The 22,477-nt window shown below is 36.5% G+C and overlaps 1 protein-coding gene across 1 annotated transcript; it reads left to right on the forward strand.

The window, feature by feature from the left end:
- Positions 1-305: 305 nt before the first annotated feature.
- On the forward strand, positions 306-21,592 carry LOC307011062 (neurotrypsin). Its single transcript, XM_079636363.1, has 14 exons — positions 306-606; positions 2,893-2,935; positions 6,378-6,620; positions 11,014-11,152; positions 11,251-11,429; positions 12,603-12,750; positions 14,599-14,777; positions 14,930-15,071; positions 15,286-15,500; positions 16,096-16,237; positions 16,312-16,590; positions 17,559-17,681; positions 17,815-18,095; positions 19,402-21,592. Exons 1-14 carry the CDS (start codon positions 526-528, stop codon positions 19,719-19,721), a joined length of 2,514 nt encoding a protein of 837 aa, XP_079492489.1. The 5' UTR covers positions 306-525; the 3' UTR covers positions 19,722-21,592.
- The last annotated feature ends 885 nt before the right edge of the window (positions 21,593-22,477 follow it).

Here is a 22,477-nt window from a genome sequence, read left to right on the forward strand (position 1 = left end):
TATTCAATTTATTTAATCTTTGTCTACCAAATAAAAGTCAGCTATTGGCATAAGCAGGCCTATCTGATGATTAGTTAGGCGGGCTTCTAGTAAAATTGCAAAAGATAGTCACCATTGGATTACTAATTAAAGCCAAGTAGTCTACTAGTAATATAAAAATAAATGATAGTTAGTTTAAAGGAATAATTGTTAAAACGGCTTGCCATAGCCTCACTGCTCTGTGCTCCATAAATGTTTATGTCCTATAATCATCTGTAGTAGCCTACTGAAGGCTGCAGGAGCGGCGTCTCTTCTTTCTTCACCTCAGTCAACGCAAACCTCAGTCAGACCTCAACACGGGAGGGGTGTCAGTCGTGTCTTTGGACTTTTAGAAGTTTACACAATATTGTTTTGTTCTATCTAATCATTTTCCATGTTTCTTCTTCTGGAACATACATTTATAAACATTTTGAGGAGGGAAGGCGTCCCACTTTCCCCGTAGCCTATGTCCGCGGAGAGCGGTGATGGGACAGTTGTGCTGGATGTATGGTCAATGACAGGATGGATATCACTGGGATCCTCTCTATCGCTGTTGTATTTCGTTTCTCTGTCGGTGTCTACGGCGAGGTATGTAAACACAGTTTGCTATGACTAATAAGTTCTTAGTCAGCTCACTAACAGTCAAACTGACTGTGATTTATTTATTGACGTGTTCCTTTGGATTTAGAGAGGAGTTCAGACCGCGACAAAAATCAGTTTTTTTAGGCTAGCCTAAATACGTGTACAGTATAATGTTTTTTGTTTTTTTTTACTAGTCTGTAAAATGAGAGTACATTTTTCTTCTGGTAAATGAGTAGTTAGAATGGAAGTCGACACGCGAAAGATTTAAAATTGTGATCCTGCATGTTATTATGACTACTTTTGACGTCGTCACTGTGACATTAAACGCTGTGTGTCACGTGAAAGTGTGTGGTGATTGTTACAGAAGGAATTATGCAGTCTTTGTTCGTTTTTTTTGTGTGTGTGTGGCTGAGGTGTACTTTGCCCCGAATACATTTAATCTATTTAAAGTATCTAAATAATAATCACGAGATAATGATTGCCGTGCATATGCATATTTACACGTCCCTTATGATGCCATATGTTTCCATAGCCTATGATGCGTTATAAGTTTTTATTTTGTTTAGGCCTATATGGTTTTTTATTAATATCATTATGTCCCTACTTAATAAAAAAAAACAAAAAAAACATGGTTGCACTATTTTAATGTGTCCTTGTTACAGTTTAAGTATAGCCTACATTTAATTACTGAGTAATATTAATGAACACCATGCACTTATAGGGTTGGGAATAGAGTTTGGTTTAGAGTTAGTTGCATGCAATTATGCATCATTTACTGCTTTTACTACAGTAAGTAGCCTACATGTAACAAATGTAACATAAAATAAAATAAAACTGTAAAATAAAACATTAAACCAATCTAAGTGGGCTTGGTTTCAGATGCATAAGATGATCTTCAGCTGGTCTGCTGTGTGGCGGGTCAACACTTGAAAGGCACACTGTTAAGATGTTTTAGCAGGGATATATGACTAAACAAAGCATTCATGAAAATAATGAAAACAGAACATAATGACTTTGAAGAATACACCAAAGCCATGCATATCCTGTGCAAGCTGAGCACATCAGTCAACCTAAGCTCAACCCTTCTATTGTCTTCGGGTCATATAGGTTTTGTTATTGAAGTCAGTTTTTGCAGCATTTTCAAGAACATCTAAACTAAAACATTTAGAGCAAATGTTCAGTTATATATAGTTTTTACTGTTTAATATTTTATATTAAGGCCTGGTTTCACAGACAGGGCTTTGACCAAGCCAGTATTAGGCCTTAGTTTAATTAGAACATTTAAATAGCTTTTGTAAACATGCCTTAGAAAAAAATACTGGTGTGCATCTTGAGACAAAACAGTTTCTTAGGACAATAGGACAGTTAACGTATACTTGCTGTTGTTTTTTGTCTTAGTTGTTCCTAAAGTCTGAAGATTTGAGAAACTTGCATCTTATATGTACTTACACCCTCTAGTACACTGCAAGCGTCCTGTCCCATCGTTTGCTTGCAGTTTAGTGAGTAATGAGGAGAGAAAAGTGTTATGCTCATTCCCTTCATCACACCCAGCTCACACAGTAGCAGTCACATAATGGCTTGATGTTCATGAAAGTGTTCTTTGATCTCAGCTGAAGTAGGCTACTGCTAGTTCTGCTCCACACTATTAACTCATGTCTTTCTGACATTTTCCTGTCGTAAAGCAACGGATACCTTTAATAGCCTTCCTCTGGGGAGAAAACCTCTGACTAAGGCTGACAGCTTGTTTTTGGGATCAAAACAACACGTAACTCAAACAAAACAAATAAAATGGTATAAACTACAAATAAGGCTGTATGTGTTTAAGTCGTAATTCATGTCTAATTATTGTCTAGCCATTATTATTATTCACTTAAATGTACTGTATTTGTCAGGCCCTTACAAAAGCATCATGACATGCACATAAAAAAAATGTTTTTTATTGGCATCTATGGTTCCATGAAGAATCCATTTCCATTTTAAGAACTCTTCACTGAAAGCATGGTTCTTCTATCTATGGCATCGCTTCAAACCCCCCTTTTGGAACCTTTATTTTTAAGAGTGTGGTACGGTGAAGGTATCAGATTTGGGTACCATGATACTTTTGTATGTTAAACAAAATACCAATACCAAAATTGATACCAAATGATTACCCATTAATTTCACAAGGTAATTCAAAGAATATGGTACAGAACGTGTCCAAAATAACTACATGTCCTTGTTACTTTTTATTTATTTTGTAACTTTTTTGTTAGTGAAAGAGGTAAACTGACTGTTGTTGTTTTGTCTTCATAGGCAAGACAGAGCGCTGTGTACCTAAATACCCTGCAGAGCTCAGGTAGGCACTCGCATGCATTTACGAGTCTATCTTTTTCACTATTTCTTAAAGGTTAAATAAAGGTGCAAACTGGAATCCTATTTTGTTTCTTTACGAGATTTGGTGAAATACCAGCATCTCTTTTGTGAGAACATTTGCTTGGGAAATTAAATGATGCCACCTAATCCAGGCACACACTCATTGGTAGCACCTGAAATGTCACTGTATTTTGTTCTCGTAAAGAGCATCTCTTTCAGTGCCAATAACCACATCCCTGCTTGGCACTGTATTTAATACAACATTAACCGATGTAACAACACTCGACTGTCTAGAGATATATTTGTCAATCTTTCCCTACGGCAAGAAATACTCAACCACAACAATCGCTTCTCAGACAAGATTGCCATGGAGAGAAACACAATATTCAATGTGCTTGTAATATGAGTAAAGCTCAAACACTTACTGATGACAGTGAATGGATGTGAAGCAACTGTGGCATTGATGGGCTTTGAGGAGTCGCTAATTTGAGACTGAATGCCCCACTGTTTTTGCATATTACACGTGTCATATTCATATTCTGTGAACTTTCCTTACCTTCCAAGTCTGGACAGGTTTGTGCGCTGACATCCTTAGGGCAGGATGCTGAAATATACTCAACCTTCCCACAGAACCGTCAACCTACTCCCAGTTCATGCTGGGGCAGTGTGAGATTCCTCTATGATTGCCTCATCTGTAGACTTATTTTACACAGGCCAGCAGCCTCTGCTGTTAAACCACTTATATTTAGTCTCTTCTGATACCACCAGGAGTCTTGTTGGTGGTCTTTATCGTGGTCTATAACTGTAACACCATGATAAATATGACTGGAACTCAACCCTGATGCTATTTCAGCAAATTGGTTTACTGTATGTACAGACCGACATACAGCGTGGAACCTGAGCTCTCACGAGACGAGACGCGAGTGTGTGCAAGAAAATATTTTAGACTGTTGAACTATTAACCTACCAATGTGCACATATTTATAATGTCGAAAATATTTTTAAATTGGAAACATCAACGATTTATTTTGCTCATGTACTATACTAACACAGTGTATGGTGTCAGAGATGTCAGATAGCCATGTCATCCTCCTCTGTTGCCTCTGCCTAAATGAGATAATCATAATGGATGGACTGGAAGTTTAAAAATGGCTCACATTGGAAATCTAATACTGTTCCTTGAAACATGTTTTAATAATGATACTGTGTGCGTTTTTTTTTCAGTACTTTGTTTACAGTTATATTTGGAATAATGTAGATAGAAGAGAGAGGACGACGTAATAGAGTTTCAGTGATGCTTTAGCTCTAATATGCTTATCTTGGCCATCGGGCTTTAAGTGCATTTGTCTCAGATCAATAAGTCTAAAGTAATCTACGCAAGCAGGGTTATTAGGCGATGTGTGCGCTGGGTGTAGATTTGTATATACGCATACAGGTGTAAATACTTTTCTGGCGTAACATCTGCTAGCATTTTGGCCCATAATATTCAGAGTATGAGATTGTCTCATCTCTCTCTCCCTAAGGGTTTAGCACCTGCTTCTAAAGAGAGACTAGGGCACAACGTCCTCTGTTTGATCCTGCACAACAGGCCCATAAATTCTTAGCACATTTTTTTTCTTTTTTCTCAGAGCTGATCAATTCTATGGAAGCCTGTTTCCGCCACAGAATAAAGAAATAAAAAAGGTAATTGTGACTATTTATCTCACAATTCCAACTTTTTGGATCGAATCTACATCTCGCAATTCTGACCATTTCAAAACTGTGTGATATTAAGTCGCAATTATGAGTTATAAAGTCAGAATGGCGTGATATAAAGTCTCAATTGTGTGTTATAAAGTCAGAATCGTGTGATATAAAGTCGCAATTGCGAGAAATAAACTCGCAATTCTGACTTTTTTCTCAGAATTGCATGTTTATATCTCGCATTTCTGACTTTATAAGATGTAATTGGGAGATACAAAGTCAGAATTGCATGATATAAAGTCAAAATTGCGTGTTATAATGTCAGAATTGCGAGATATAAGTCGCAATTGTGTGTTAAGTCAGAATTGCGAGATATAAACAGAATCATAATATAAGCAATTACATTTCTCGCGATTGTGTTTATATCTCGCAATTCTCACTTTATAACACACAATTGCGACTTTTATATCATGCAATTCTGATTTTATATCCTCGGAGATGTAAACTCGCAATTGTGATACAAAAAGTTGCAATTATCTTTTAAAATGTTTTATTCTGTTGTGGAAACAAGCCACCAAACGATTCTGACATTTATTTGTAGTGGATAAGTTTCCCTTTGTTTAAACTATTGTTACTTGCCTAAACAAATGTTTGATCTAATCTGAAATTATGTGTGTTATGCTTTCAGAAAATCTCTAATTGCATTAAAGAGCATCTTGAATAGAATTAATCCTTATTTAAATCTCTTTTATAAATGCCCCAAAGCACCCAATGAAGTGACTACTACTTTTTAAATACCCTTCTCTTGTGGTGGATGGATTTAATGTCTGTCTCTTGTCTGAAAAGACGTCAAGACTCTAGTTAAGCTTGCATTTGGACAGTGGGCACAAAGCCCAGGACTTTCTCCCTTTCTAGTCACATTTCCAGAAAAGCGTTAGAGAACAGACTGGCAGTGAATAGGGAACTGCTTAAGAATGTAAATGATTGTTTAAATTCTCACAAATTAATTTAACAACCCACACTAAAGCATGAAATTAAATTGTTGTTTCTGGCTGCTTGCTACACAGTAAATATGTTAGAGGATGCTCTCTCACATGAGACTTGTCTAGAATAGATCACATAATTTGGTCACAACAATGCTCCAAAGGCACAATATTTGTGTTTACTTTAATGGTTTTGATTAGAATAATTTGAAAAAAAGAGTTTCTGTGATTAACGGATGCAAAATATTTTAATTATAGGATAATTCCTACACACACACACACACACACACACACACACACACACACACACACACACACACACACACACACACACACACACACACACACACACACACACACACAAACACACACTCTCTCTCTCTCTCTCTCTCTCTCTCTCTCTCTCTCTCTCTCTCTCAGGTCTGAATCTGTGACTCATCATAGTGGGTCTTCACAGGTCTTGCTGTTCCTCACCCTCTGCACCCAGGGAGGACTGTAGGGGTTTTCACTCATAGAAAAAAAAAGTTACAAGATAAGAAAGCTCATAGACCACCTTAGGTTTGCAACACTGCTGCTTTGACATAACACAACAAGGTCATATCATTTTAGGTCATGCTCATTTTTTTTCATACCAAGGATTTTAAAATGAGTTGAGCTTTATGTGCCACTGCATTAAAATATTATGTTATGCTCCACCAAGGGCATTATTCAAGTTTGAATGCTGAATTTAACTTTAAATTGTGTGCACATTTCCCATAGGTCCTCTGTTCTGCTCTGAGGGCTTCACTGAGCTGGGTTATTACAATGGGTCTGTGTCTCAGACAGACTCTGGCACTTCCTGTCTAAAATGGACTGACTTTCCAGACTACATGCTGCAGTACCCTGATCGTGGGCTGGGTGACCACAACCACTGTAGAAATCCTGACCGTGCATCCAACCCCTGGTGCTTTTTCAGACAGAAGTCAGGGGCAATCGGATGGGCCTACTGCGACTGCCACCAGGGTGAGCATTCCTTGTTGTTTGAGCTTTGTTGAGCTTTATTGTTATATTTAATATATTTTTGTACCTTGAGTTTTGAGGAAGAGTAAGGGACCATTCAGTGGAATGTAAAAAAAACATGCTCTTGAGAAGCGTTGTCAACTTCGTCAACTTGAGCACTGTGTTTTCAGAAGACAGGAGTGCAACGGTCAAACATGTCAATCTAGCGTATGTTTATATAGAAAAACAATGGAAAAGCAGAGCAATGGAATGCAAAAAAAATATATATATTTTGTGTGGACAGACCCTAAGTGTAAAAGTGACAAAAGTCATTTACAAACCAACCAACACATGTGTAAAACTATTTCTGATCTGAAGCTTGAAACAGATTACAGATATTATATCAGTCTAGCATGACTCTCCCAGATATACTGTGACCAGCTAAGTTATAGTTAGGTCAATTATGCACTAAATATGTTTTAGACATGAAATTTACCCACAGACTGGTGTATCTGACAAACGTGTGTGCTAATTCTGATTAATCTTTATTATGCTCAAATTAATTACCGTTATGATCAACACATGCTTTTCTGGAGTCTAACTGTATGTATAGGTTTATTTACATCTTTATTTATTTATTCATTCATTCATTCATTCATTTACAGTTTTATTTATTTATTTTAGGTCTATTTGCATAGAGGCAGTACAAAAGCATAAACAAAATACATTGAATCACAAGCTAATGTGTATAAGTTTCCTTTTTGAGTCCTTTACATACAAATGGGTTATTGGAATACACTCATTCCATATTAAATCAGTTGTCTTCACAATTCAAATAGCCGCAGTACATGCATACAGTAAATAAGAGAAACAACTAGAATATTAAAAAATGCAGAAAATAAAATAACATTTGGGGCTGTGTAGCAGCGCATGGTTGCAGGTGGCTTTGGCTACATTTGACATTGAAAAGTTCTTACTGTACCGTGCTGTCTGTGTTTATTAAGTGAATGTGTCCTGGTGAGTATTTGTGTCATAGCTGTCATATTAGCGTGGGTGTTGTTGTACAGAAATCGAGTGACGTTTATTATGGCAGTCAAAGCACACAGCCACAGTCAAGGATACTCTCTGTCCTCTCTTTTTATTATACTCTATTCGTCTTCCCCTGTCTATGCATTTATTGTCTAATAATCAATCAGATTCATGTCCCTCATGTGTATTTGTTACTCTGTTTTACTCCCATTCTGAAAGTGTCTGTTCGCTCTTTGAATCTCTTTGTGCCGGTCTGTCATCATCGCCTGCCTGTGTCTGTGGTTCAGTCCTGAGCCGGTGTTAAAATCTTATCTGCCTTATCTCTGTCTGCCTCTCTCATTTATTTTCAATGTAATAACATTAAACACGGTTACAGACTCAAACAATTAGTGTGTATTTAAATTCATGTCTGTGAGCATGGCGTGTAGCAGCAAGATGATAATTTGCAAGACAGCGTCTCTAATGTGATCATTCTGTACTAATTAAAGAGAGTTGATTCACAGAGTCTGTAGATGTAAATGGGTGATAGTGGAGTAAGCTGTGCCACTTTTACTTAAGTTGTCCTCTAGACTAGTCAAGGAGAAAGAAGACGGAGGTAAAAGCTAATTATATTTCAGGATGTCTGCTCTCCACTGAATAGAAAGAAGACAGTATCTGCAACAATAAGTAAATGGAGAATTGGATTTCTTAAAACATAAGAAGCATTTGATAAGCATATACGGTATATATATATATATATATATAGTAACGGGTGCGTAGGGACGAGGCAGAGAGAGAATCCTAGTGACCAAAGACAAAAACACAGATAATCCAGACCGGGAAATGTTTGTTCCACACGATGTTCCACACGAACACAAAGATTTCACATTGTCACATTGAATTGAACGTGATAATCTTGTACCATATATTGAAAAAAAATACAAAGAGAAAGAAAATGTATTCAATTCTTTATCAACAATATGAAGTGCATTACATATTACATCACGTCAGGGTTTCCCAAACTGGGTTTCTTGAAGGAACTGCAGGGGGTTTGTGAGTTTAATGAAAAGCTAATACAATTTTAAATATTTTATTTGTTTACCTGTTTTATTACTTATTATTATTAGTATTATTATAATTGACTTTATTTTAATATTGACCTAACTATATAGTATATAGATATTCAAGAGAAAGTTAAAGTGTGTATGTCAGGTTACATTTTTAATTTTGATTAACACAAAATAGTGAGGGGAAATACACGTTTGACAAGTTGATGTATTGTTTTGTATGTTTTTCGATTCCTAAAGGCAGAATATAAGATGAAAAAGTTCGTTATTTTCAGTCCTCCCTTAAAACTGCTCCTCATTCCAAACGAATCGTTTGACGTCATAACAGGGAGACGTCTCCCCAGCTCGCTGAGCTGTGTTGATAGAGTGAGAGAATTAGTGATTAGGACATTTATTTAGTTATTTATTTAAGTTAGGTCGTTAGTATACGCAGGCGTATTTTCACGATGGTGAATTACTGCGTTTGTGCTGGGTGCAAAAACACCGTTAAACCGGTCACAGAGTCCACTGTGTTCCATGCCTGGGTCAACTTTATTCGGAGCAAACGCGCCGACTTCAGTTCTGCTTCGGTATCCAAGACTTCGGTCATTTGCAGCGCCCATTTCACTGAGAAGGACTACGCGGTTGGAGATATCATGAGTTATAAAATGGGATTTAAAACCCGAGTGAGACTGGCAGCTGATGCGGTGCCTACGGTGTATGCTACTGTAGTAGAAGCACGTCGATCGCGCCCCTCTCTCTCCCTCTCCCTCTCTCTCTCACACTCACACACACACACACACACACACACACACACACACACACACACCAACCAACCAACATATTCCAGCATTGCAATATTGACATCGATCGCAGCCTGTTCATTATAGCCACGGAGCTTCAGAGCTAAGGCGGAGCTACAGATTAGGTGTCCCTAAATAACCCGCGTATCTAACAGTAGTTCCGCATTAATTAATTTGCACGCGAGTTAAAAAAAATTTTTTTTATATACTGTGTATTCTCCGTGTATATTCATGCACTGAACCCTGACACCCGTACCGTTTCGGTTCAATACGAATACATACCGTTACGCCTATACTTACCAGACACCTGACCAACTATCCACTGGTTCTTCTTCACACCAGATATTTATGTTTCTTCGATATGAATTATTTACATTTCTGTTTGGCTCCTCATCAGTCTCCCGCCTGGGAGGCTCAAAATTGTATGGCTGTGGGCCATCGTATAGGTTTGAGGGGGATTTTGCATCTCCTCAGACTCAAAACTCTCCATACTTGAATAGAACTTTTTTTTTTTTTTTTTTTTTTTTTTTTTTTTTATTGCAAACTTTTACATAACAACAAGCTCAGGGATGTTAAGCAAGGATGTATCATTTACAATGAACAAACAATGATACACTACAGAAAACATGAATATCTTGGATTTGCATACATCAAATTATGTAAATATACATATACAAAAAAAAAGAAAAGAAAAGCATAACAATAATAATGTTAAATCATATCTTTGAATAAATCATCATAATGCATCAAAAATTTTGCACTTTTTTTGTTATTTATAAGTTTAAGGGATGAAATAAAAGAGTTAAGTTCAGCAAGAAAAAGAGGAAAACTTAAAGGAGACTTGAGCCATTTTTGCTTGTGGATGAAGAATTTTGCATACAAGATAAAGAAATTGACAATATATTCAAGGGACCGCAACTTCGGGTTTTCATAATAAAAGATAACCTCTTTGAGAGTGAAGGTATGGGTCACATTTGTAGGGCTAAAAAGAAGAGAGCTTAATTCAACCCAAAATCTATTGGTTACATTACAATTACAAAATAAATGGGCGGCTGTTTCTTCAACAAAACCACAAAAAGAGCAAGTTTCATCAATATCAAAATATTTAGAGATGGATAAGTTAACAGGATAGATTTTATGAAGGATTTTATAATGAATTTCCTTAACTTTGTTGGATACACAAAATTTAGAAGGCAAAAGCCAGGCCTTTTTCCAATTTACGTTTGTTACAAGGGATCCCCAATAGAATTTACCCCTTGGAGTAATCTTTCTCTTCATTTGAAAAATTTGAATACTTGAATAGAACTTTGTCGGCACGTCTCCCTTGTATGACGTCACAGCTCAGCTGCGTTTTAAAAATATGATCTTGACAGAAATGGCTATAAAGCTTATTGTAGGGCAGTTACAGTAATAATTTTAATGATAATTACATTTTCACTCAGACATCTAAACCTTATTTAATATATCTAAAAAAAAAATTTAACCTGACATACACACTTTAAATGTTTTGTTATATATCAAAATCTCTGAATGTGTTATATTCTGCACCTGTTCCTCCAGGTGAGGCTCGGTTGGTGGGGGCTTCGTCTAATAAAAGCGGTCGTCTTGAGGTTTACCTGAATGGCCGTTGGGGAGCAGTGTGTGACATTCACCTGACTGATCGAGATGCCAGTGTGATCTGTAGACAACTGAGGCTCGGGTATAAGCTGCAAACTCTATTCATTATCAGCTAGAGGCTCTGTACCGATTAACGCTCAGTACGTGCTCTCATTTAATTACCTGCTAACTCCCCAACAGTGAAATCGGCACTGCGCTTCGGCACTCTTACTTTGGACCTGGATCGGGTCTCTTCCACTTTGAACGTCTTGGCTGCCATGGCAATGAAGATTCTCTGCTGAAGTGCCGGAGCCGGAAATATGTCTCCGGCGACTGTAACCATGGCAATGAGGCCGGAGTGGTGTGTGCTGTTCCAGAGGGTACATTTTTTTTTTTTTTTTTTTTGAGTGGGGTATATACTTTCAATTTTGATCCATTTAATGCATCAAAAAAAGTATTCATTTTCTTTCACTTTAATTTACTTTAACTTTTGAAAAGTATATAAATATAAATGTACATATATATATAGGGCCTATATAGATGTAGATAGAGAGAACAAATGCAAGTTAGGAAACAATAGGCCTCATTCACCAATATCTTCCGAAGAATTTTCTTAGGAAGATTACTTACTAAACTTCCTCAGAAAAGTCTACGTCGGATTCATGACTTGTTCGTACTTGTGTTCTTAGGATTGATGAATCCCACGTAAATTGCAGTGTTAGTGTTTCTTTGCATGCTATGAGGCTTTTTTTCAACAAATGATCAGAAATACATTACAGTAAAATACTATCTGTGTAAACGACTGTAGCATTAAATAAAATGCAGTATCCAATTATTTGGACTAAACTGTCATCACTCAAATGTGCGTAAGACTGCCCTTGAGTGTGTGTAGATTTTGTTCTTAGCTAAGAACAAATCCAAGATAAGAAAACATTAGTGAATGTCAGAATCTTCGTAAAAAGTGCGTAAGTGGGGTTTATGAACACATTTCTTCGTAAGAACGGTTGATGACTTGAGGCCCATTATCTTTGTCACATGCTGTCAATTAAATTTGTCAGATTCACAGTTTAATAAAGCAATAGCTGAGCTTCCTGCATCTGCTGATCCTCTAAGATATATTTTCAACAGGGGTTTAGGTTGGAAAGGCCTTCTGTGGAGCTAAATGAAGACAGAATTCATGACAGACAGAAGCAGAGTCATAAACCGTGTGCCTGTTGTAATGGGACAGTTTGCTAGAACAAGGTCAGGTATATTTAGCGGGAGCTGTGAATTATTCACACAGAAACATTAGGAAGGAGAAAGCAATCTGAGATCTCTGAGGCTTTGCCAAGTGTTCTTACACGTCCCCATCATTTACCACGCACACATACATGCTACTAAGCATTATGCCATATGTGGGAGACATATATCTTGTAAAAGTATCTCTACTGATGCATATAGCATAACAGTTTCAAGCTTCTGCTCTCAAGATAGTGTGAAATGTTTCACTGATTATTTTGTCCTAATCATTCTCTGCTAAATGAATTATCGGAATAAATGAAATGTTTTGTTAGGTAATGGTGCCCCCCTGAGGCTCGTGGGAGGCCTTGAGGATTTTGAGGGGCGTGTGGAGGTGTACCATAACGGGAGGTGGGGTACTATCTGTGACGACCAATGGGATGATATTGATGCTGAAGTGGTTTGCAGACAGTTGGGGTTGGGGTAAGAAATATGTTATCATATGTATCCTTATTGATGCCAAGGACCCCCCAAACATGACTTCATGAATACAATCCCATTTATACTATACTGATTATTTTTATTTTTTTTTAAGAAAGACAACTTAAATATAATACTTCCAATTAAAAACATGTATATATATTAAAATAAAATATTATATTATCTGGGAAATATTTATTTTCTATTAAGTTGACAGATTGGATTTTATTTCATTGCTTTCAGGCTGAGGCTGTAGATAAAAAGGAAAATGCATTTGTTAAATTAAATATCTTAAGTTAACACTTTAACAAGCTTAACAAGCCCTATAAAATACATTTAGTTTTTTAAAAAACTCTAAAATTTTCCATGATCTGCCTTCTGGCTTTCCATTTGAAAAAGCAACAACCTTATCTTATAAGCGCGAGTACGAGGGTATATTGCAAGTTCTTCTAATGTTGCTTGAAAGCTTTTGTAAGTAAGGACATCATCAGGATGTTACTGAGCTCTTTTCTGTTTAGATTATATTTATAAATGTTTTGCTTTGAGCTGGGAGACACTGATGATGTCATGCTCAAATCTGAGTGCTGCTTAAAAGGACAGTCCTTTTTTACGCGCTAGCACAGTGAGTGAACTTTATTAATATAGATTAATGGATGGAGTGTATGAATGATTGATGGGGTGCAGGGATTCACTCTATGAGTCTGCAGTGGGATCGTAAGCAACTGATTTTACCCTTCACCATCCATATAACACATTTCTTTCTGTTCTGTTTTCTGTTAGCACCATAGACACACACGCACATTGTACATTATATACCTGTACATCAATAATGATTATCTTGAATGCTTTTGCAATGTAAGTATCATGACAAAGTTATGTAACTGAACTAATATGGTAGGCCTCTGTATCTTTCTTCCCCGTAGTTATAATCATAAATGTATACTATTTTTCAAAAGTTTGAAAAAAGTCTCTTTTGTTCATAAAGGCTGTATTTATTTGATCAAAAATACAACAATTAGGCCATACAATTGTAATATTATTATACTTTAAGAAACGATCATTTGTTGTAATATGCTTCTAGTTTAATTTATTCTTGGCTGGCAAAGCTGAATTTTGAGCATCCATTAAGGCCCGTTCACACAAAGGACAAGAACTTAATAAATATAAAGTTTTAAAAATCATTCTAAATGTAAAATAATAGCAGAGCCCCCGCTACAACTATAACAATACCGATACTGAGAAACAAAATCGTTGGACTCACTCTCACAACGATTTTTTTCAAGCTGATGAACGATACAATTAAAAATTAATAAAATTGACAGCCAATCATAATCCATCACGCTTTAAGGAGCTTGAGCATTTAAAGCGTCAGACAATAAAACTGCGACATGTGCATAATAAACAAAACAAGATTTTGCATAGATGGGGATTCTAATAAAGTTATCGTCATAGTTATCTTTATGGGTTTTTTTCTTTGTGTGAATGGGGGAACTTGGTGGTTACTCCAGTTTTTAGTGTCACATGACCATTCAAAAATCATTCTGATTTGGGAACCAATTTCTTCTTATTATCAATGTTGAAAACAGTTTTGCTCCTCAATGTTCTTGTGGAAACCATATTACATTTTTTCAGGATTCTTTGATGAATAGAAAGTTCAAACAACATTTTGAAATACTTTTATTTTGTAAAATTTGAATGTCTTTACTGTCATTTTTGATTGTTTTAATGCATCCTGTATGAATAAAAGTATTAATAAAAAATTTAAAATAAACTACTGACCCCAAACTTTTGAAAAGGAATGTGAATGTGTTTTGGCATAGGAAAGAATCACAGGTATTTGTTTATTTTTAGTGGTGTACCAAAGGCGTGGACATGGGCACACTTTGGGCAGGGCACTGGGCCTATCGTGCTGGATGGCGTGCACTGCACAGGAAATGAACTGTCTCTTGAGGAATGTCCTCATGCGCCCTGGGGCCGGCACAACTGTGACCACATGGAGGATGCTGGAGTGTCTTGTAACCCATTTACAGGTGAAGATGACATGAACTGTGTCAGACAACATCACTGCCCGTATGATACAGTTCTATAGGGACCAAAAGTCCTGCCCCTTTTACTTTTATCACCATTTCATCTGTCTGTATAAGTGCATAGATTAAACATATCCATGCTAATGCGGCTGTAGATGGAGTGTTGCGTCTAGTTGGAGCTGATAGCCTATGGGAGGGACGCCTTGAGGTTTATTACGCTGGAGAATGGGGCACCGTATGTGATGACAACTGGACTGGACGTGACGCCCAGGTGGTATGTCGACAGCTGGGTTATCGGTAAGCTGATTGATAACATATTCCAAATGTAAATGTATGTAAGCATATGATGTGCTACTTTGAAGTAACTAAAAGCAGCACATTTTTGCATATTAGACGTTTTCAAGTTTGATTTGAGATCTTTTGGTCTCAGGAAACCAAGAATGTATGACTGTATAAGTGTTCTCATTTAGCCGTCTGACCTGTTGCTGCAATACCGTTATTTGTCCAACAGAGGGCGTGCTGAGGTGGCTCCAGATGGGATGTATGGGGAGGGTACAGGGTTGATCTTGCTGGATGAGGTGAAATGTGAAGGGGGCGAGAGCTCTCTGCTGGACTGTGCTCATGGTCAGTGGGGGCAGCATGACTGCTCCCACAGTGAAGATGTGGGCATACGCTGTGAGAGAGAAGGACATAACAATGAAATTCCTGAAGTGGCTCCTGCCGCAGGTGCGTAAACTCCATGTAAACGCTTTTATTAGCTTTATCATCATCAAGAGTAACACAAAATCCTAACATCTTACACAAGAAAAAACATTTTACACTTTTAAGAATTTGTTTTTACCCTCCAAAACAAATTGGATACTAGGAAACATCATCTTTTATAATATGGCATGTTTGCATATTGATATATGCTTATAAAAAACATTGTATCTTGAAGAACATGGTTAGAACATGGAGTAAAACATATTGAAATCATCAGAAAGTGATTTGTTGCTCTGACATCAAATCTTTGTTAACATAATGTTATTTAAAAAGAAGTATATATATATATATATTTTTTTTTTTCTTTTCTTCTGTCATTTCAGGCACCATATTGACACCATATTATAACCAGAGTTCCCATAAAAGCATTCTTAGCCAATTAAATGCCTTTGGTACTTTGTGGGGGATATGATTTCGCATAACATCATCCTTTAAAAAAGAGAATGGATTTACCTTGTAACTAATTATATATTCATTTTATTCTCATATATTCACTGCATGTTCAAGTCTGTAGAGGCCCATCTTTTCTGTGCTGTTTCTAGCTATGCTGTGGTTCCAGGTCCCCTGGTGAGGCTGGTGGATGGTGAGAGCCGTAAGGAGGGCCGCGTAGAGGTGTTTATTAATAGCCAGTGGGGCAGCGTGTGTGATGACGGCTGGAATGACATCAATGCTGGAGTGGTCTGCAGACAGCTAGGATTCATGTAAGCATGTTTCATGTGATCAAAGATCATCTCAAAATCTTCAGACATTTACTTGTTCCCCTTTTCAATATCAGTGGGGTCTCAAAGGCCCGCTCCATGGCTTATTTCGGCGAGGGCCAGGGACCCATCCATCTGGATAACGTGAAGTGCGTTGGAACAGAGGCTTCATTGGGTGAGTGTTCAGCTGTAGGCCCGGGCGCCCATGATTGCAGAAACAGTGAGGACGCAGGGGTCATCTGTGATTACACCACTGAGCCTGTAAAGTACAGCGGCACGAGCAAGCAGGAATGTGGTTTGAGACCCAACACACAGAGGCGCAGGAGAAGGATCATTGGAGGAGACAAGTCTCTACGGTAATGGACGTCAGGGTTCATATTATTTGATAACATTGTAACATCTGCATTGTTTTTATGAATCTCTGTATTTATTGTTTATTGGCCAGCTGCCATTGTTATTGTCTTATATTGCACTGCGGTCACTAGAGAACAACGTATAATGTTTGTATATTTACAGTTACATAAAAGTGACTACAAGTGTAATCATGTGTTTGAAATTAAAAAGCACATCTGTTTTTGATTTAAAGGTATAGTTCACTAAAAAATTTAATTATTTCATCATTTACTCACCCTCATGTACTTCCAAACCTGTATTTTTTCCATGGTACAAAAAAAGAAGAGATTTTGAAGAATGTGCTGCCCATTCTTTTCCATATCATGAAAATGAAGGTGGATTCTGGCTGTTCCAAAATGGTGTAATTATTTGGTCCTTATCTAATAATTAATTCAAAGTACACTACCTTTAAAAAGTTTACTTTTATCTATCAATAATCAAAAGGGACAGTATTACAAAAGATTTCTGTCAAATAAATGCTGTTCTTTTGAACTTTCTATTTATCAAAGAATCCTAAAGAAAATTATCACAGTTTCTTCAAAAAAATTAAGCAGCAGTTTTCAACATCGACAATATAAAGACATTTTCTAACAAATCAGCATGTTAGAATGATTTCTGAAGGATCATGTGACACTGAAGACTGGAGTAATGATGCTGATAATTCAGCTTTTAATTCAGTTATTTAAAATTTAGTATTTCACAATGTTACTGTTTTACTTATATATATATTAAACTTTAAAAACAATGATTAAGATGTGTTCAAGGTCACTGAAAATATTTTGTTTTGTTTAACACCACATTACATTAAAATTTTAATTGACATTTTTATAAATGGTGTCAAAGTGTTATCCATATGAAACCAACATGAACACATGAACAAGTACATTTATTGGCGCATATGTGTTTTAAACCATGTGCAACTGTCATGTAGTGGGGACTGGCCGTGGCAAGTATCTTTGTGGCTGAGGTCTCAATCGAAAGGCACACATCCACTTTGTGGGGCGACTCTCATCAATTCCTGTTGGGTCGTTACTGCAGCTCACTGCTTCAAGAGGTGAGAGAGAGACTCTACTGACATCTAGTGGCTCTAGATAGAATGATAACCACTTTACACTGTAACAATTGATGCCATTTATGACGTCTTGGCAATAAATAAACATGCTGTGCATGAACATCTCTTTCTTCAGGTTTGGTTCTGACCCCTCCCGTTACGTGCTGCGGCTCGGCGACTACCACACAGAGGAGAGGGACGACTTTGAGCGCACTCTCTCTCCTGAGCGCATCGTGATTCACAGGAAGTATAACAGCCAGGGCTGGGAGTATGATATTGCCTTACTGAAGTTGAAGGGGACAGATGGGAACTGTGTGGCCTTTAACCCGCATACTAATGCAGTTTGCCTTCCGGCTCACAGCAACAAGAGGGGCAAGAGGCCCATTGCCTGTGTTATTACCGGCTGGGGAATTACAGGTACTGCAAACTTAAACATATTCAAAGTGATTTGAACACACTGATGATGATGATTAATTGTTTCCTTTTGAGTGGAAGACCTATGCTAATAATGCTGGGTAAAAAAACAATATAAATATGAATTATTTATAAACAGTATATTAAATAGAATAAGGACAATTCAGATAAACAAATATTTTTGCAAACAAATATTTACATTAAAAAGTTTGGGGTTGGTAAGATTTCTTTCTCTTTTTTATTTCTTATGCCCACCAAGACTGCATTTCTTTTATAAAATACAGTAAAACAGTCATATTGTCAAATATAATTACAATTTAAAAACATTTTTCTATTTTAATATATATTTTAAAAATGTAATTGAATTTTAAATTTAAATTAATTTTAAATTAAATCGAAACTGAAATAAGAAACATCTTAGCAATGTAACAAAATTCTTGTTATAGCAATATTCAATGAAAATGACTTTTCAGCAGCCATTGCTCCAATCTTCAGAGTCAGTGTCACATGATCCTTCAGAAATCATTCTAATATGCTGATTTGCTGTTCAAAAAAATATTTCAAATTATTATCGATGTTGAAAAGAGTTAAAAACTGCTTAATATTTTTGTTGGAAACCATGATACATTTTTCCCCTGAATTCTTTGCTGAATAGAAAGCTCAAAAGAACAGTCTTTCAAAAGGAAAATCTTTTGTAACATTATTTCTATCATGACAACTCTCAGAAGATTTTAGCATGGTAATGGATATGACAATGTTAATGTATTTGGTCTTGGCGGAATAAATCTGCTACGCTGCTGCTGCTGAATTGCTGCTGTAGAGCACGTACAGGAATTTGCTACTGCCAATGTATACCCGACATACTGCTGTGAGTATGTAAGACAGACTGCTGCTGCACAAATAGCACATATCAATTACCCATAGCAGATCAATACAGGTGGAGCTGGGGAAGGAGGAGGGTTTTAGACTAACTTTAAATGCCAATTAAATGTTGAGCAGCAGGCTTATTGGCTGCAGATGCGACATGAACCAATCAGCTTATGGCAAGTAGTTAACGCTGTAAATATCATCAGCTTGCGTTAAGGACCCATCAGCCTGCGCCATCTAGTGTTTCATGACAGAACATTGTATAAATGTATTTGCTGTCACTTTATGCGTCCTTGCTGAATAAAAGAATGTAAAAGTAGTAAATCTTACTGACCCCAAACCTTTTAATGGTACTGTATTATTTTTATATTATATAATTTATTTACGTGCATTGAAATGTGTTTTTTTTAATGGTTTGGATTTTTTTCTCTTCTTGTATTAGACTCTGAGTATTCCCGAACACTACTGCAAGCCTGGGTTCCATTACTGCCCTCTTTGAAGTGTAAAAAACGCTACGGCAGTCGCTTCACCAGCCGCATGTTGTGTGCCGGGAGCTTGTCGAACCATCGGCGTGTGGACAGTTGTCAGGGTGACAGTGGGGGTCCCCTGGTGTGCCAGGGCGATGGTGGGCACTGGATGCTCACAGGAATCATCTCCTGGGGTCATGGTTGTGGCGACCCCACCTATCCTGGTGTATACACACGGGTCGGCCGGTTCCTGAAGTGGATTGAGAAAGTCACCCACAGCCCTGCCAAAGCGTGATGTCTCACGCTTTGACATTAAAGCCACTTATTGCATTGTGTAAATATATATATTATGTAAGAAGGGATCACCAGCTGGCCATCAGCAGGTTTGATTCCGTTTTTTGTGTTGCACATTTGACCACTTGCACCATGCCATTTCAGTTCCATTTCTGTAAACTTGAAACGTCCGTGAACGTGCAAAAGAACGTAACGCCACAAATGTATGTTTTCGAGGGACAGCTGCATTAAGTGAGTGGAGTTTTCCAGGACTGAAAGGTCTCTGACAGATAAGCCTTTGTAAATATGTCATTTTGCACTAATCTGCATGCCAACAAAGTGGAGCATCTGTGGGAGGTCTGTGTTCTGGTCTGGCTTTTCTGGATTCTTAAATCAGTTCACATATTGCACTTAAACATATTTTGTTGAGCTGGAGTTCATTAAGGTAAGGAGCGGCATGCATATATGTAAAGATTTATCAACATTCCACTTGTATGTTGGTTATTTGTACTCTTGTTGAAGGTATGTAGGGTACGACTATCATTATTGAGCTTACAATTTAGAGTTTTTTCCGGTGGGATGCTAAAAACTGTTTATTTATACTTAAAACATTTTTCTAAAGCCCCTACCGAAGAGATGTGAAATGAAGCATTGGACTGTTAATCGGCTGGATGACATGGGGACATGGTGATTAAAAAAATATGAGATGGGAGCAAAAACTATATAAATGCTTTTGCGTTCGCTTGAAAAACGTTTGCATTGCATTTGTACAAAACAGGTGCTGTAAATACTTTGATGTGGGTGGGAAACTATATATCAATGCTTTTGTGAGTGTACGCAAAGTTTCCCGGGGAACGCAATACTTTTGCAAAATAACCTAAAAGAGCTGAGAGCGAATGTAAATGTATTGAAATATACTTATTCCTCCTATCCTCTCTCTCTCTTTTTCAGCACCATGTCGCCTTAGGGGCTTTGTAGTATGTTGTAGGTAAAAATTACAATACAAAAGACTAATATGCAGGGCAACAGACTTTAAAACCTAAAACTGTCCTTTTTTCATATTTATTTCACATGGTCAGAATCTGCTGCCGAAAAGTAAATGATGTCATCTGTTATCATTTTCTGTAAGTCATTATATTACATGGAAGTTGTGTGAAAGGGGCTTGGGCGATGTTGTTACATTTGCTACCTGCAGTGTTCAGGTTTTTGTATTTATTTACATAAGAAGATATAGGCGTACAAATTCATTGTTTCTCAAGAATTGCTGAAATACGCATACAGAAAGAGAGATGGAGAAGACCACTTCAGTAATTAGTCAAGTTTAATGTTCATTCTATTATTTAGATGTTTTGCTTCTTGATACTTTATGAACAGTATGTTTTTCATCAATCCCAAACAGAAACTTTGATGTAATTATGTAAAAAATGTATAGGTGGTTATGTTATGCCAAATTTAGCCTTGTTTAAACCAGTTGTGAATAGTCAAATGATTAGTCACCAAATGTACCAAACATAACATGGAAACAATGGGTTAAAAAGATTAGAATGCATGTCCTTCTCTGCACTTTATTTTCTTGTTCTGAGAATGATGATGGGGAAGCAAAAACAAGCAATTCAAAATACATAGTGTAATGTTAAGGCATCATGATATTAATCATTTATCTTAAATTGTGTTTGTATTAAATGTTTCAAATTGACATTGACTGCATTAACACTGGAACAGGCTGATTAAAAAATAAACATATGAAAGGGTTTTGAATATGTATTATTATTGTTAATGGTAAAATGAACTCTTTCATACCCTAATTATGTTGATGATGCTTTATGATCATGCTTTATATCTGCTAGAAATTATAATGAATGAAATATATGAGTCATTAAAATATTTATTACCAAAGTCTATTTCAATAAACAATTATTCTGCAACATCCAAATAAATATAGGTATATAAATTTGTTGTAGATTAAGTTGTTTTATCGTTTAAAGTAAGAAGAAAAAAATAACAGGCTAACAAAACAAAATATTCAAAAGAACAAACACTTTTCCAGCATACTTCTAAATGGTTTTAAGAACAGAATATACAGTTGGAAACCTTTATTAATCATAGTATGAAGATAATTTGACTTAACTTTAATAAAATAAAATAAAATCTAATATTACTTCCAGCAGTTTTGCAGATATATTGAGACCCATGTCCACTACTTTAGACATAAAATAATAAAAACCCTTTGTAATAAAGATAAATGTCCGGGTTAATGACTTATCTTAATAATGTCACTTTATCAAACAATTACTTATTTCAAGATAAATATAATAGAATCAGATTTTTTTTGTCTGTTTATTTTTTATCTGTTTTTTTTGTCATGCTGCCATGCTTTATTCATTTTAAATAGCATATTGCAGCCTATTTTTGTATTAAAAAATATAACAATAAAAAACATCAGTGGACTTATAGCATATTGTAAATTGTAATCATCATATTATCCTGCCATTTGGGTGGCACCAAAATTCTAAAATTATACTGGAATGGATACTGGCTCTGAAAATGATACAAATCCAGTATGTGTGTGATATCAACACAGCAACATGAATTGTTGCATTGCTAAAAGAGGCTCTATCCAAGTCACTATCAAGCATTCGTTCATTGTTATTAAGGTATTTGCTTTTGAATGTAAGCTCTTGTCCTAAATCACACAGTCCAAGACTGACACACTCGGTCCATGACAATCTGTTGCACAATATTCATTTGTTGAGACTGAAGTAGGCTATTAAGGTAAAC

Source organism: Phoxinus phoxinus (assembly GCF_949152265.1).
Source record: "Phoxinus phoxinus genome assembly, chromosome: 14".
NCBI classification, from domain to species: domain Eukaryota; kingdom Metazoa; phylum Chordata; class Actinopteri; order Cypriniformes; family Leuciscidae; genus Phoxinus; species Phoxinus phoxinus.

Coding starts and splice junctions, on each gene's coding strand:
- LOC307011062 (XM_079636363.1), top strand. CDS start 526: ATGGTCAATGACAGGATGGATATCACTGGGATCCTCTCTATCGCTGTT. Junction 6,621..11,013: donor CTACTGCGACTGCCACCAGG/GTGAGCATTCCT, acceptor CTGTTCCTCCAG/GTGAGGCTCGGTTGGTGGGG. Junction 18,096..19,401: donor TACCGGCTGGGGAATTACAG/GTACTGCAAACT, acceptor TTCTTGTATTAG/ACTCTGAGTATTCCCGAACA.